Source organism: Myotis davidii, unplaced genomic scaffold (assembly GCF_000327345.1).
Source record: "Myotis davidii unplaced genomic scaffold, ASM32734v1 scaffold1320, whole genome shotgun sequence".
Classification (NCBI taxonomy): domain Eukaryota; kingdom Metazoa; phylum Chordata; class Mammalia; order Chiroptera; family Vespertilionidae; genus Myotis; species Myotis davidii.
Genome location: NW_006291820.1, coordinates 408,154 through 424,144, shown reverse-complemented (window position 1 = coordinate 424,144; position 15,991 = coordinate 408,154). Strand labels below are relative to the sequence as shown.

At 58.0% G+C, this 15,991-nt stretch overlaps 1 protein-coding gene across 9 annotated transcripts in view; it reads right to left on the bottom strand.

Moving 5' to 3' along the window:
- Positions 1-457: 457 nt before the first annotated feature.
- Positions 458-15,991, bottom strand: part of SUN1 (Sad1 and UNC84 domain containing 1) — a 51,649-nt gene continuing 36,115 nt past the window's right edge. For 4 of the 9 annotated variants that reach the window (XM_015564979.1, XM_006765247.2, XM_006765246.2 and 1 more), the window contains 16 exons: positions 15,681-15,761; positions 15,281-15,397; positions 14,143-14,241; positions 13,625-13,718; positions 12,616-12,674; positions 11,869-12,014; positions 11,008-11,247; positions 10,245-10,331; positions 9,292-9,335; positions 8,152-8,287; positions 7,266-7,520; positions 6,695-6,779; positions 4,884-4,999; positions 2,868-3,035; positions 2,488-2,580; positions 458-2,144 (listed from right to left, as the gene is read on the bottom strand). In XM_015564979.1, coding sequence (XP_015420465.1) covers positions 2,031-2,144; positions 2,488-2,580; positions 2,868-3,035; positions 4,884-4,999; positions 6,695-6,779; positions 7,266-7,520; positions 8,152-8,287; positions 9,292-9,335; positions 10,245-10,331; positions 11,008-11,247; positions 11,869-12,014; positions 12,616-12,674; positions 13,625-13,718; positions 14,143-14,241; positions 15,281-15,397; positions 15,681-15,761 — 1,934 coding nt within the window. In that variant the 3' untranslated portion in view covers positions 458-2,030. The remainder of the gene's footprint in view (positions 2,145-2,487; positions 2,581-2,867; positions 3,036-4,883; positions 5,000-6,694; positions 6,780-7,265; positions 7,521-8,151; positions 8,288-9,291; positions 9,336-10,244; positions 10,332-11,007; positions 11,248-11,868; positions 12,015-12,615; positions 12,675-13,624; positions 13,719-14,142; positions 14,242-15,280; positions 15,398-15,680; positions 15,762-15,991) is intronic. The other 5 variants (XM_015564982.1, XM_006765251.2, XM_015564980.1 and 2 more) reach the window with 4 other exon arrangements.

Genomic DNA, 15,991 nt, shown 5'->3' with positions numbered 1-15,991 from the left:
GCTGGGGCCAACGGACTTTTAAAGGACAGGAACTGAACCCGGGACGTCAGTCCACAGGCCGGCGCTCTATCCACTGAAACACACCAGCTGGGGCCAACGGAAACTTTTAAAGGGGGGCGGGGGCGTGCGGGGCGGTCAGTACCCACAGGTGGGGCGGGCCTAGGCCTCGGGTTCGCGGAAAACCAGCGGAGGAGCGCCGCCCGCCCTGCACTTCACCGGTGAACCGAAGCTGGCTCGGGAAGCGGGCTCCGGCCACGCCTGTCGGTAACCAGACCCAGGACGGGCGCATCCCACCTCCTTCCTGCCTCCCTCCCTCCCGACCCGCGGGTGCCCTGCAGTCAGGGCCGGTCAAGCGGGTGAGCACGAGGTGGCTGCATGAAGTCCCGACAGACACACACGGGAGAACATGCAGACCTAGTCGTCCCCCCAACAGCTCCCCGGCAGAAACAAAGCAGACTGGCAAAGAAATAGGCTGTTTATTATTCATGTGAAGTATGACATGCACTCTTAAAAATTAAAAACTCTTTATTAAACATTTCAATAGCATCTTAGTTTGGTGGCAGCAACAGGAGCACTACCAGACATGTGGGAAAGCATTTACAAAAATACACTGCACAAAGTCCTATCTTGCATCTTTAAAAATAAATATTCAAAATATTTCCACCCCAACTCCCCAATTTTTATATAGGAAATTCTGACTCATATATTTATCTTGTAATATAGGAAACATCTGTATACATTTTATCCAACTTAACTGCATAGACAATAGCTCCAATTCTAAGAGTGAGGGGGAAAAAAGCTACCTAGTTTTTGTGTATTTGAGGACTATTGCGCAATATACATAAAACTCCAGAAAACCTGTCAGCACCATCATTTTATCTTTTTCGAAAATACAACGTTTATGGTACACCAAGAAACTGTCTTAACCCAATAAAACTTTTAAGGTAAAACATCTGTAACAGCTTACGTGCTTTGGGATATCTCATTTATAAAGTCTGCTCAGTGTTAAATAGTCTCAGTGTTAAATAGCCTCAGTGTTAAATATTATGACCACAATGGGTCTCCCAGGAAGGGGAGGAGAATGGCCAACAGCTTAAGGAAAGGCCGGAGGACAGTCTGGGATGTGGTGGCTTCGTGCACGGGCCACGCAGCACCATCTCCTGCGACGCCACCAGTGGATAAGAACAGCCTCTGGGCGGCGTGGAGCCTGTTAGTGTTGCTTGTGCAGAGCTGGAAAGAAACCTGAACCCACAGGATGGGAGGTCGTCGTTCCCGTTCATGCTGGAAGGGGAGCCTGCGGAGACCCGAGCCCGCACTTGTGTGTTGACACCTAGACGTCCTGGACCCAGTCAGACCCACACCAGCCACGCGAGGTGACTCCCGTGTTCCTGCCAGGTGTTCGTACACCAAGCTCTGACTCTGAGACTCTGTCCGTGGAGCAAGCTAAGCAGAAACACACGTATTCATCACTTCCCCACCCGGGGACGTGAGACGACGACCGAGTAAAGCACAATCCCACCGAAAGGAAAGGAGTTTGGAGCTGAAGTTTGGTGTGACACTGATTTTTCCCCTGAAAGAACTAAGTGCTGAAAAGATAAAACAGGTAGCTGCCCCGAAGTCCTTTAAAAGGGCCAGTGACCGGCTAAGTGTAGAAGCTTCAAGAACACGTCAAACCTTTTAACATCATTTGCTTTGTTCCTGATGTCAAGAAAATAAGGAATATAAACAGCTTTGTGTTTAAAAACAAATCCCCCAAACAAAGTGTCTTTGTGAACCATACATTCAAATTAATTTCTGAGATCACCTGTGGCTAACGGGTCTCCCTAAACCCAAGCCCTCAACACGCAGCTTCCCATAGAAGAGCAAGGGACGGCACAACAGTCATTGCTAATTCCCGTGTCCTGCTGGCAGTCAGCAGCGTTTATTGAACAGGGGACGTCACATGTCCCACGCCCTTGCTCACGAAGGGAAGGTCCGTGTCTCGGGCTGCCCCATATGTACACAATGTACAGCAGCAGTGAGGAGCGTCTCTACTTGACAGGGTCTCCGTGCACTCTGAACCGATAGAGACATGTGTATTCAGGGTGGCCCCAGTTAGAAAAAATCCGAAGTTCCACTATTTGGAAAGCTCTTTCAGGTCTTTTCTGAAATCAAAGGAGAGAAGAACACTCACACTTATTTCATATTAACACGCCCGAGCCCAAGCACACGCCCGAGGCTCCTGAGAGGAGCCAGGCTGGGAACAGGCCCTGCGCCACCTCACAGGCACAGCTCAGGGGGGGGCTGAGAACCCGCCGTGAGCAGACTTGGCTTCTGTGAGGACACACTGACGGGAGCGAAGCATGCACCGCAGAGGCTCATTCAGGGAGGGGGGAGCCCCGCTCCCTTCCCGAGGCTGAGCCACGCACTCTGGCAGCTTGCTCATGGCAGCAGGGCCTGCGGACTGGGGCCCGGGGCTGGGGACCAGTGTGTGTGGCAGGTGCTCACCGGGACGGGGAAGGTCTGGAGTGACTCCCCCTCTTGGTCGAACATGAACTGTCCCAGCAGCTGCCCTTCCTCTTGATACTCATTTTCTAGTCCCTGAAAGCAAAACCAGGTGGTCACCGGATCGTGGAAGTGACACCAGCGGACAGCATCTCTCCGGCAGGAGCGGGGGAAACCCGTCTCCGTCACTGCGGAGACCAGGGCTCTGTGAGGCCGCTGCCTGGCCCTTTCGTTCAGGGCTTTTGCAACTCCTCGCCAGTGAGGGGGGTGCTCCTCCATCACTGAGACCTGACTCTCCGCTGGGCCCACGCTGCCTGCAACGCTCCAGAGGAAAGGGCAGGGAGGAGGGCACCTCTGGGGCCCCCGGGTGCAAGCACACTCACATAGACGGAGAAGTCCTTGGGGGCGCTGGTGATGTTGCCCGTGGGCGACAGCGTCTTTGGTATGTGCTCTATGGTGAAACTGGTTGGGTGGATCTCCATCGACAGCCGCACCACCAGGTACCCCTGTGAGCCTTTGAATGCCCAGCAGTTCCCTGGATAGATGTCAGGCTGGGGAAAGGCAAAATACTAACACTTAATAGCTGGGCAAGCGCTTAACCATTTGTAAAGCAGAAGAAGTAAGAGGAAAGACTGATACCATGGAAATAAAAACAAAAGCATTTTTCATGGTAAAAAAATTACCATCAGCAAAATCAAAAGACAACCTGGGGAAGAGGGACTGCCGCCCACAGGTGAGTGCGTTCTACGGAGCTCACGTGGCCAGAGCCAAAGGGAAAATGGGCGAGACGCACCACACAGGCCACACGGGGTGTCAATGTCCCCAACCACAAGGAGGTCCAGCCCACACAGGACTGGAAGCCAAGTCTATGTGGCCGGTGTCCCGGGGGCTCACCTAGCAGACTACCATCATCCCCAGGTGGGCGCCTGTGCTGACGCCGAGGGACGCGCACGCTCACACACCGTGCACACTGGCCAAGCTCAGGAAGCCCAGCCGCAGGCACATCGGTCTCTGATCCACATGCCCACTTCCATCTGGGGACACTGGCAAGGGTACAAAACGACTGGCCACAGGACATAGGCGGCAAGAGTACTTTCCACAGCAGAGGAGGGCCCTGCCCTGGTGCCAGCTGCTCTGTGGTGCCAGCTGCTCTGTGGTGTGGCCCAGACCAGGAGGGAGGGAGGGGCAGGATGGTACGACACAAGGAAGATACTCATTCTTGGTTCTTTGTGCCCCCTCTGCTCGCCCTGTGAGAAGGGGCCTGGGCCCTGAATACTCGTTGCCGTCCGAAGGAGCGGCCACCCCAAGGCCACGCTCTGACACCCTGCAGCCTTCGGTACGCGTGCCCGTGGGTTCCTGCAGGTGCTGGTGCGGCAGCCCTCAGTGAGCTGTGGCTTCGCTCCTAGGCGGCGTGGGCTGAGCCCGGGGCGCCCTGCCCCTCGGGGGGAGCTCACCCCCCGCCAGCTGTCCCTGCGAAGGCCCACATTCCTCCCTGCGAGCAGCCGCCACTGCTGCTGCCCCAGCACAGCCGGCACCCGCCCTCCTCCCGGGCAGGCACGGCTCGCTCTTGCCCCACGTCTATCATGCAGAGGACAGCTGCCACCTGACCACCAGGGCTCATGCTGAGACCCAGGCCAGCAGGGCAGACAGTGCCTGAGGCCGCGCGGAGCTGAGGTACGCGGATGAGCGACCCCGTGGCCCAGGGCCTGGCGAGTGCTGGGGACTGAGGAGCAGCATGACGCAGGTCAGACACCAGCGGCACCGTGGATGGGGAGTGTCAGGGCAGGGCAGGACCAGCACTGCCCGTGAACAGCATCCCTCACCGCTCAGCTCCTTCCTGAGCTCTTTCAGGCTGAGCGTGTGGTTTCTAAGTGAAAGGCCGCTACCATGTGAATGTTTCGTGTTAAAAAATAATTTAAATTTTCTTCCAAAAACATTATAATGTAAGGCAGCAGTGTAGTCCTGAGGCCAAACGAACGTATCTGATGCTTTACACTCGTCATCATGCAGCCTTGAAATCTGAGACCCGTGTGGGAGGGAGGCCCGGGAAGGCAGCACACGCCCAGAATTGCAGGGCCTGTGTGTGCGAGCCGCCTGCGGGCGCTCACCCCGCTCTCTCAGGCACGAGCAGGCACAGCTGACTCGCACAGTGGGCCCTGCAGCTCACACCTCAGACAAGATGGGACGGAGTTACAAGCCAACCTTGGGGCGAGAGGACAAGAGGGGCCGGGGGTGCTGGCCCGCATGTGTCCGCTGTGTGAAAACTCATTGACTGAAGACAGACGAGGGCACACACTCCTGTATGTACCGACACCTTCACAAAAAGCTAAACATACATCACAGAGTTGGTCACAAGGGGCCCCCCGATGATGCCAGCCGCCAAACACACGGATCCTCACCTGGATCACGACGCGGGGCGACTGGGAGAAGTACCACAGCGGGATGCCAAACAGGCTGATGAGCGCCGTCTTGGTCTCATGTGTCTCCGAGCAGCGAGTGCTCAGGATGCTGCCCCCTGGAAGCAGGGCCTGTGTCAGGGTCTGCGCCCGCCTCCGGAAGAGCCGGCCAGCCCCGCAGGGAGGAGCTGGCCGTGGTGCTCTAGGTCAGCCCCCACCTCAGCCCCACTTGGTCCAAGCCCAGTGCCAGGAGGTGCCTGCTTTCAGCTGCGCTGTGTGCACCTGCCCACATGGGAGGCCCTTAACCATGGCTGCTCCCCGCCCGCCCGCACCCCTTGGGACAGCAACTCTGAATAAACTTTTGTTCGTGGTTTTAAAATCCTCACACAAGGGTGTTTCTATTGACTATAGAGAGAGGAAGGGGGAGGAGAGAAACATCAATGTGAGAAACATGGGTTGTGCCTGCTGTACCCACCCTAACCCCAATCGGGGATCGAACCCACAACCTTCCAGTGCACGGACAACAGTCCAACCAACAGAGCCACACCAGCCAGGCTGCTCATGGTTTTAAAAGAACAATAAGGAATCCAATCAGGCCCCCCTGCTACCTGGCCCGTGAGGGTTAGAGGGTTGACTTAAAAGGCCCATGGCCAGCTGCTGGGGGGTTGGGGGGATACGCTGCCCGGATGAGGCAAACTAAACAGGCGGCCAGAGTGTAAGATCACCACCACCCCTGCAGACTCCAACCCTTCCACACACTACAGCGCGTTAAGAACCTCCTCTTCTCCAGGAAAATCTGTAATTCCTAAATGTTACATATCCAGAAACCCGCAATTCTCTGTAAAACGTAGGGTGGCAAAACCTCCCCACTGACCAGACGTGAAGTCATTCAGTCTTTCTCGTGTCCTATGAGCGCCCACGATTTCTTCACAGAAACGTTCCCATGTTTGATCCAATGTCAGAGATCAGGTGACAGAAGGCATGTATGTGGACCCAACCCTTCCCTGAGCCACAGTCTGATTTCTCAAGTCCATCGGCCTGAGATCTCGGTCCAGAGCCGGCAGGCAGGCGGCACGCTGCCCTAACAGACCACCCTTTCCTTATTCCTTGAGGAACCCCGCCCTCTCTCCACTGGTTTGCTGCATTTCGACGCCTGGGGACTGTGGTCCCGGCAGGAGGCAGGCGCTGGCGGGAGTCTCGCCAAGTTCCAGAAGGAACCCGCATCCACACCGCGAGCACAGCCTCCTGGGAGACGTGGGAGAAACTGCCTGCCGCCCATGACCTCCGTGCAGGTCACCTCGGCGACACCACAAAAACAGGTCACAGCACAGTGAGTGTCTTTCCTCTGGTGCTGCCTTCAATTCGTAAAAAAAGCGCCCTGGCCACTGCGGGTTCCATCCCGGCTGGGGTGTGTGCGGGAGGCAACCAACGATGTTTCTCTCATTTGGATGTTCTCTCTCCCCCCTTCCCCCTCTCGCTCAAAAAACAATAAGAACATACCAAGCACGTACCACCTGCGACGTTTACACACACACTGCACGACACTCAAGACCACAGCAACCAACCACCCACCGTGGGGGGACCTGAGAGCTGGAAGAGCCCTAGAGCCGTGGAAAGGCCCCCCACTGAGATGAGCCGCCGGCCTCACCACAGCGCGGTGCGAGGGGAGAGCCAAGCCGTCTGGAGCGCGAACAACTGGCGAGGAGGAGCCCCGAGAGCCCCAGTGAGTCCTGGTGCTGGACGGGGAGTGGCAACCCCTTTGGCTGCACCTGCCAGCAGGTGGCCTCCGGCAGTCACCAGAGGTGCTCACTCACCACCAGACTCAAGGGCAAAGTCCACCATGCCGGTCTTGTCCTGGGAATACAGCTTGAGCGCGTTGTTCACGATGACGCGAGCTTGCTGGGCGGAGGCAGCACAGGAGGGGACCCGACCCAGGGGAGGGGAGACAAGGCTACAAGTTAGCGGCGGGCGCGGAGCCCGCGTTTCAGGGAGAGCACTGGCAGGGAGCTATGTTGTGGAGAAGGCATGGGGATGTTTGGGAAATCCAAACTGCAGCCTGCACCCGGCGGGGCCACGCGAAGGGCATGGGAGGGCGCCCACCCTGCCCACAGGGCTCCCACCACCCCCACCCCTGGCACACAGAGTGGTGACCACGCAGGCACTGCGGCCTGGTTCTGTGATGGGAGACACCGATCCTCAGGTGTGCGGCTCCAGGCAGCCAGACTCTGGGACAGGTGAGCAGAGTAGTCCTCCCAGCAGCAGTGCCACCTGGGCGCCCACCTCTCACCTCCCTGGCTGGCACCTGCCCTGTTTCCACCTGTCTGGCTCCTCAGGACCCGGCCCTCATCGCCCTCACCAGTGTCCCCTCCCTCCCTCTCCACCTACCGCTTCTGTGATCCCAGAAGTCCCCTCCGAGGTCACCGCGGCCATGATGGCTTCAGAGGTTGGCCCCTGTCTTGTCACAGAAATGTGGTGGGTGATGTTCTTCAGTATCTGCAGCTCCAGTTCTCGCAGCAGAGCCTGCAGGTCGGCTTTGCTGACGAACTGCGCAGACAGCTTCTGCAGCAGCCAGTCCAGGGAGCCGTCCTGCTGGTCGTTGGAAAGCAGGAGCCTGACGGTCTCTCGGACTTGGGCATCGACCTAATAACATCACGAGGACAGACGAGAAATCACGCGGCTCTGTATGCCCCTCCCCTTAGATGCGATGGCAGTGTCCCCCAGCTCTTCACGTCCATCATGGAAATGCTGCACGACCCCCAAACCCCTTTAATATGTTTTTATTGATTCAGAGAGGAAGGGAGAGAGAGACAGAAACATCAATGATGAGCGAGAATCACTGATCGGCTGCCCCCTGCACGACCCCACTGGGGATCGAGCGCCCAACCCTGAGCAGAAATCAAACCGTGAACTCCTGTTTCATAGACTGGGCCGAACCACTGAGCCACACCGGCCGGGTGATTTTCCCCCTCGGTTAAATGTGAGAACCCCCCCAGACAGGCTGGGGCAGGTCAGAGAACATGCGTGGGAGGGGACGCGGCGTAAGCGGGGCCTGTGCCTTGGGCCGAGGAGGAGGCACTGCCACGTCCAGCTCGCCCACCCAGCACTGAGGCCCCGGGTGAGGGGCACAGAGCACTTTAAATGTAACTGTTTCCAGAAACGCCCACAGGCACGACTGCTCCGCACACTTCTGTACCGAAGGGCGCCTGGGCAGCAGCGGGAGCAGGTGCGCTACACTCCACGATCCGGTGGAGACGCAGGGTCGGAGGCTTACCTTCCTGAGGACCGTGTGGGCCTCCTCACAGCTGCTCCTCAGGGGCCGCCACGCCGCCATGTCTGACCGCAGGTGCTCCAGCTCGCGCTCCAGCTGCGCCACCATGGACAGCAGGCGCTGCTCCTGCCCAGGCGCGCTGGCGGTTGGGGTGGGGGGAGGACAGGCTCGGTGAACACGGGTGAACGCGGGAGAAGCGCGGCCCCAGACACCGTGGGTGACGTCAGCCTGCGCCTCGTGCACAGGAGCTCCACACACTCAGGCCGGGTCCCTGAGGGTCCCCCTTGCCCAAGGGTGCACCTGCCCCACGTGTGCTGATGGGGGCGACTGCCAGACACAGACACACAGCACATGGGTCCAGCCCGGCCGCCGGCCAGATACAGACACACAGACACACAGACAGACACACACACACACACACACACACACAGACACACACAGACACACACACACACACAGAGACACAGCACACGGGTCCAGCCTGGCCGCCAGCCAGACACAGACACACAGCACACGGGTCCAGCCCAACCGCAGGCCAGACACAGCAGCCAGAGGGTACAGGGTCCCCAGTTGAGCCTCAGGAATCACTGAGCAAGGAAGGGTGAAGTATTGTATTTAGACAACCTGGAGGGCGGGGGAGGGACCTGTGTGATGAAACTAAGGAGTGAAGAGTGAGAAGGGGAGTCCAGTATCCGAGGGCTCGGGGGAGGGCTGGCTGTAGAGGGATGCACGGGACGCCGTGAGGAGCCCAGGACCTGCTGAGGCACCAGGCTGTCTGGGCAGCAGAGGGACGGCTAGAAGGGCGGGAGCCCTGCCCCGAGGGGCCGGCGGCAGTGTGGTGCGAAGGCCGTGTCACACGCAGGCCCTGCCCAAGGACAGGGGCTGAGCTTCGATGCCCACGTGCCAGAGATCTCCAGGCACCACGCCCCCCGCTGTGACATGAGCCTGGGTTTATCTGTGCCCTGAGGGTGGCCCTCCAAGCACTCCAGGTCCAAGGGGTGTTCTGCCCTTGCGGGGCTGTGGGGAGCAGCAGACCCAACAGGCCCTTCCCAGGAAGACACACGGCTCTGTGTGCCTCCGGAGCTCGTCACCCCAGGTGGCAGCCCCACGACACGACGAACCTGGCGCCTCTGAGCCTCCTACCTCTCTGTCCTCAGCTTGGTCTGCTCCAATTCCTTCTGGATGGCCTAGAAGGTACGAGAAACCACCTATTTTCACGATGCCATGCTGGCTTTTCATAAAGCCACCTGTGCGGTTAACTACACACACCTATGTAGTGTCAAGCCACAGGTCTGCCTGGGTTCCTCCCCTACAGCCCCAGCCCAGGCTGCCGGCTGGAGGGGAGGGTGTGCTTTCAGACACTGAGAGAGAAGCAGTCACACAGGAGCAGCTGTTGCATGTCCCACATCCACGGCCCCCGCCCAGCCCAGGGCCCTGGCGGTCACCTCAAAGGCAGCACAGGACAGGAACACACACGCCCACACCAAGGGGGTGGCAGGGTCCACTCAAAGTGCAGGCGTGGGCTCTGTGCCAGGCGGACAGGCCTTCTCGCAGCCTCAGGCCCAGGAGACAGGTGAGCCCGCCTCCGCAGCAGGACTTCTCCCACCTACTGGGCAGGCCTCACCGCTCTGACTCGGTCATGGCTGTGCCCTGCCTCCCCCTGGGTCAAGCTGACAGCCTCCTGTTATGCCCTGCTCTGTGCCAGCCCAGCACCTGGCCTCCGTCCTCTGTCGCCATCAGCATCTGAGACAGACTTTCCCTCCAGAAACTGAATTCTCGTCTGCACACAAGGTGCCTCTGGAGGTGGCTGTGACAAACAGGAGGCACAGACTCCGCCGGCCCCTGGCGTCCGCAGCCCTGACCTGTGGCCTGGCCGATCCCTGGGTGCAGGCCTCCCCTCGAAAGACACCTCGGACCATGAGCTGGACATGCTCGTGAAGCATCACGGCCACACACGGAACCTCCCAGGGAAACCCTGGGGCCGGCAGCAGATACCCCGAAAGGGCACTTCCAAGGCCGGGGCGTGCGAACACCGGCCCTCGTGGCTCTCACGTGGGAGAGCACGGTGCCGAGGCCACAGCGACGAGAAGGAGTACCTCCACCTTTCCCGCCAGCTTCCCCAGAAGGTCCTCCAGGTCTGAGATGCGCGAGAACTGCTCGTGGTGGGTGGTCACCAAGTCGGCCTTGGAGAGAAATGAGGACAAACGGGAGAGAAAGGTAAGCGACGAATCACAAACCTGGCACGTCATTTCCACGAAAGACCCGAGGACGGAGAGCGCCTGGTCACCACGTGACAGAGCAGCTGGAAGGCTCACCGCCCACCACCAGGCTCTCGTCTCCACCGCCGTCGGGGACCTGACACCGTGCCTGCCTCTGACAAGCTGGGGTTCCCTCTGGGGTCACCGTGACCAGTGCTCAGGCAAACGTCGGAGGTGGCCAAGAACAGAGGGCCAAGCGTACTGAGCCAAGCAGACTTAGATCTCAACTCCAGAGAAACGGACCCTGCCTTTTCTACGTCATTTCTTCTTTAAAGGGAATGCAAATGAGCCACGTGCACGAGGGCAGCCTGCTGGCCCTCCTCTTGTGTGGGAGCTCTCTGCCACGAGCGTCGGTGCTGGGAGAGCACTCGGGCCTCAGCTAGATGCTCGGGGGACCCAGGCTCCGGGTGGGACTCTGAGCTGTGACCAGTGCAGCTGCCCCCCTGCCCCGCTCCCCCCTGGAGCCACACCCGGTTCTCAGGAAAGAGCCGCCAGCCCACCCTCCGCACACCGATGCTGACGCCCTAAGGTCCAAAAGGAAGAGCAGGGCCAGGCCCACGCTGTGTCCTCCTGACCGTGGCCCCAGAGGGACATGCCTCACCTGGGAGCCCAGCAGCCCCCTGGCTCCAAGGTCCTTCAAGTGCTGCCCCACCACGCTTGTCACCAGGGACGACACCCCGGCACCCCTGTCGTCCATCTGGTCCACCCGCACTTGCAGCTTCTGGAGCGAAGCTGTCAGTTCTCGAAGCTTCTCGTCGCGGCTCTGACACTGTCCAGACAGAGAGGTCACCTGCCTCTCCACCTCACTCATCCAACGCCAGGGAGACGCCTCCGCAGCACCCTAAAGCAGGAAGGGGACGTTCCCACAGCAACGCGAGTGAGACATCAAACCGCACCGGGTACCCTCACTGCCGGGCAGGCCAAAGCTAAAAGCAGAGCCCTGGCCGGTGCGGCTGTGGCTGGGGTCGCCCTGCACCACGGTGTCGCCACTTCATTCACGGCCGAGGCACGTGCCAGGCTTTGGGCTCCATTCAGTAAGGGGGTGCGGGAGGCAGCCCATCGATGTGTCACTCTCTTTCTCTCTCTCTCCCTCTCCCTTCCTCTCTCTAAAAATCAAAAACTCTTTAACAACCCCCCCCAAAAAAACTCCCAAGACAGAATATTACAGCAAAATGTCAACCCTAACGCACAGATACATGAAAGAAAAATATGCAAACATGCCCTTTAGTGGAGTCCCTACATGGCAAGCTAGTGGTGGCGTTCATTTTCCTCTCTGAGCTTTCTAGATTTCCCTAGCAATGAGCACTCTATTCAAATTAAATTAACTGAATTGGGAGGTTACTTTACAGATGCATTATCTGTACTATTTCAGAGCATTTAAGGAGCTTGATATTTAAAAGTATGTCCTAAAACAGGGCTCCCCTGCACCTGCAATGCCAGGTGAGGGCTTTTAACTGGTTACCTCTGGAGGCTGGCTCAGGTGAGAAGTCTCAGGTGTGAACATGTCTTTGGGGTCATCCACCCTCTGTGTTCTGAGGGTGTGTGTCCAGTTGAACACAGGCAGAAGGGAGAGGAAGCCGTCCTGGCCTCGTAAGGAAAGGCCGGCACCTTGAAGGAGAGAAAACCAGGTGGTCGGCCCAGGCACACCCGCCTCCCACAAAGGGCACTGATGCCAGCGCTCAGGAAGCACCTCCCGATGGTGGGCAGTGACTTCCCAAGGTGGGCAGTGACCTCCCGAGGTGGGCAGTGACCTCCCGAGGTGGGCAGTGACCTCCTAAGGTGGGCAGTGACCTCCCGAGGTGGGCAGTGACCTCCCGATGGTGGGCAGTGACCTCCTAAGGTGGGCAGTGACCTCCCGAGGTGGGCAGTGACCTCCCGATGGTGGGCAGTGACCTCCTAAGGTGGGCAGTGACCTCCCGAGGTGGGCAGTGACCTCCCGATGGTGGGCAGTGACCTCCTAAGGTGGGCAGTGACCTCCCGAGGTGGGCAGTGACCTCCCGATGGTGGGCAGTGACCTCCTAAGGTGGGCAGTGACCTCCCGAGGTGGGCAGTGACCTCCCGATGGTGGGCAGTGACCTCCTAAGGTGGGCAGTGACCTCCCGAGGTGGGCAGTGACCTCCCGATGGTGGGCAGTGACCTCCTAAGGTGGGCAGTGACCTCCCGAGGTGGGCAGTGACCTCCCGATGGTGTGCAGTGACAGCTTACTCACCGAGTAGGAGAAGCAGTGGGATGAGCAAGATGAGAAACTTGCAAATATCCCGAAGGCACCTAGGAACCAGGAAAACATTTGCCGTGAGGAAGCACAAGGCAGGGTCCCCGGTCACTTGGCCTCTCCAGGTGACACCTCCCCCTGCCCCCGAGTCCCTGAGGAGCCCACAGAAATGCAGTTACAGTTTCCCCACCAGGTGTGTCTCCGTGACAGGAGCCGGCCTCTAAATGGTGGCTTGGGCTGGAGGGCTGATGGGAAGGGGGGTGCCTCGCTCATGGGCCCCCAGGTAACCTGGGCCATGGGAGCACTGACAGGGCCTCCTCCCTCAGTGACCCTCCCGTAAGAACATGAAAGCATTTCGTAAAACATAAAATGACATGTGAATGTAAGGCTTTACCATACCATGCTACAAGACTATAAGTATAAACTAAATCATTATAAAACAATAAATCAAATGATGTCCTACAATTAGCACAAAATCTGTTTGTTTTTTGTTAATCCTCACCCAAGGATATTTTTCCACTGATCTTCTAAAGCAGTGGTTCTCAACCTGTGGGTCACAACCCCTTTGGCGGCCGAACGACCCTTTCACAGGGGTCGCCTAAGGCCATCCTGCATATCAGATATTTACATGATGGTTCCTAACAGTAGCAACATTACAGTTATGAAGTAGCCACGAAAATAATGTTATGGTTGGGTCACAACATGAGGAACTGTATTTAAAGGGCCAGAAGGTTGAGAACCACTGCTCTAGAGAGAATAGAAGAGAGAGGGAAAGACAGAGAGAAACATCCATGTGAAAGAAACACATCGATGGGTTGCCTCCTGCAGGCACCCTGACCAGGGCCCAGGCCGGGGAGGAGCCTGCATGCAAGGTACATGCCCTTGACGGGAATCGAACCCGGGACCCTTCAGCCCACAGGCTGACGCTCTAGCCACTGAGCCACACTGGCTAGGGCTCAAAATTGGTTCTTTAAAACACAAAGCAGGTGTGATGTCAGGCCCTTACCTTGTAAGAAGAAACACGTTCAGCCAAGAAATCAAAGTCACAAACTGGTACCATCCGCTCCCCAGCCACCAGAACACCCCAGAGGCTGCCGTCCCTGAAAGAGGACACACAGACCGTCTCAGGGGGTGCTCTCAGGAAAGCCAGGCTCCTAAGCGAACTGTTTAGTGACAGCCAAGCTGGGAGCACCGGGAAACTGACGGACAGACGTTTGGGAAGCTGAGGGGCTGCAGTTCATAGGAATCCACACACTCCAACATGGACAGCAGAGGCTGCAGCCACACAGAGTGCTCATCAGCACACCAGACACGACCGGGAGGGGACACAGAGCATGCATCTCAGTTACGGCCAAACCAGGCGGCCAGACACTGAGGACAGAGCCCATGCACCAAGCCCAGAAGGAAGCTCGCCGCAGGGGAGCAGGCACGGGCCAGGCGGGGATGTCTGTGGGTTAGGGGAGTCGTTCACTGCAGTGTTAGCTGCCCAGCCCGGGGGAGTGAGCACAGAGCCAGCATAACCACCTGGAGCCGCCGCGGCCAACCAGAGGGCCGACCACACGGCCTGCGACACAGACCGCCCTGCAGCGCCGATCCTCCACAGCGCCTGCTCCGCGAGGTGACCTGCGGCAGACAGACGCGTGCGGGGCACACTCACACACAGACCCGAGCACCCGCTCTCCACAGCGACCACACGGATGTTAAGGATTAAGCTGGTCTGATTTTACCCCAATTCTCCCCGGAGGAACTCGACTCCCTTCTCAAGAAAAACAGTAACCAAGCATCTAAGCAAGACGCTGACATGAACTCAGAAGAGGCTGCTGTGTGAAGGCCTCCCTCCCTCCTGCCCACGGACGCAGATGGGACGCCCGCCGGGAGGCCATGGCGGGGCAGCTGCCCACAGACTGGCGGCGGTGTCTGCAGGATTCACACGGAGAGAGGCACGTAAAACCCCGCAGACACCAGTTAACACGCTCAGCTGGGATAGGACCACTCAGGACCAGCTGGAAACCAACGGGCCACCGCTCCCCAGTGGGAGGCTCTGGAGCACGGCGCCACGTCACCATGCACATCACGCACGACACAGCTCCAAGGCCATCCTGCTTCGTTTTTAAGAGTGATTGTTGAGTTATCCACTCCTATTAGCACGTGTGTGCCGACTCCTGAAACTATTACGTAATTCCAACATGGCCGCTATGCAAAGAAATATGGTTTAAGAGGGTTTTAAAAGTCGACTGTTTTATGTTTATTAATTAACAGTTGACAACTATTTTTGAAGCTCAGCTTTAAAAAAAAAAAAAAAGGCTGCCCTATAAAGGTGCCCCTTTACCAAGAAACTTACAGCTACAAACCGGAGATACCGAACTCCACGGGCATCTCCCCGCTGCCCGGGGCGGGGCAGACGGCCGTCGTTGAGCAGGATGCGTTCCCACACCAGCCTCTGCTAACCCTTTCATTAACCTCAAGTAAGTTCTTTTTTCATTCATTTAATTCATACTAAATACACTTACAAATACGCTTTCAAGAGAGAGTCTCCACACTTTAAACCAAAGTTAGCCCGAATCCTGTCCTTTTTTAATGGGCATCTGGATTCCAAATGTGGACAAGGACCAACAGGCATTTGTGGAGAACATGACAAGAATGGAGCAGAGTGAGAGACAACCTGCACGAGACAGGGTGGGCCGCGTGGTCCCTGCTGCCCTCTCTGTCCTGGGGGACCACAGGGAGGTGGCTGTGTGGGTTTCGAGGTGCTCCGTGCCTGTCCCCCGATAATCATCGCCTGCGGGTGGTGGTGACAAGCAGTTAATGTGCAAACCCTGTCCATTCGAAAACTGTGCACAACAACGGCAGTTTGAAAAAATTAGGAAACTCGATTATGAAAAAGAGAAAAGACAAAGCAAATGAACCTGGTGGCATGAGCTTCTACTGTTAAGGGTTAAGCAGCAGCTCTGGCCGCCCCACCCACCCAGGGAGGCGCGAGTTCACGGAGTGATGCCCCGTGTCAGGGGCCTGCGTGTGACCTGGGCTCACCCGAGAGCAGGTGCGGGACGGGCCATACTTACACGACTCCCCATTTACACTGAGGCCTCCGTCCTCTCTGAGAAACTCTGTTACTGTCCTCCTCCCACAGAGATCGGAACGAGCTGCAACACACGCAGAAGAGGCTTAGAGAGCTCCGCGTTCCAGCGCCTCCTCGGCCCAGGAGCCGGGCGGGCAGAGCACACGTGGGCCACCGGCTCAGCACAGCTGGGGGCTCGCTCCGGCAGGAGCACAGGAGACAGGAAGAGAGTTTCAGGCCCCCTCGCTAAACAGTGTGCCCACCAACACAATGCACAGGGCTGCATGAATGCACCCAAACATCGTTCTGAATGCC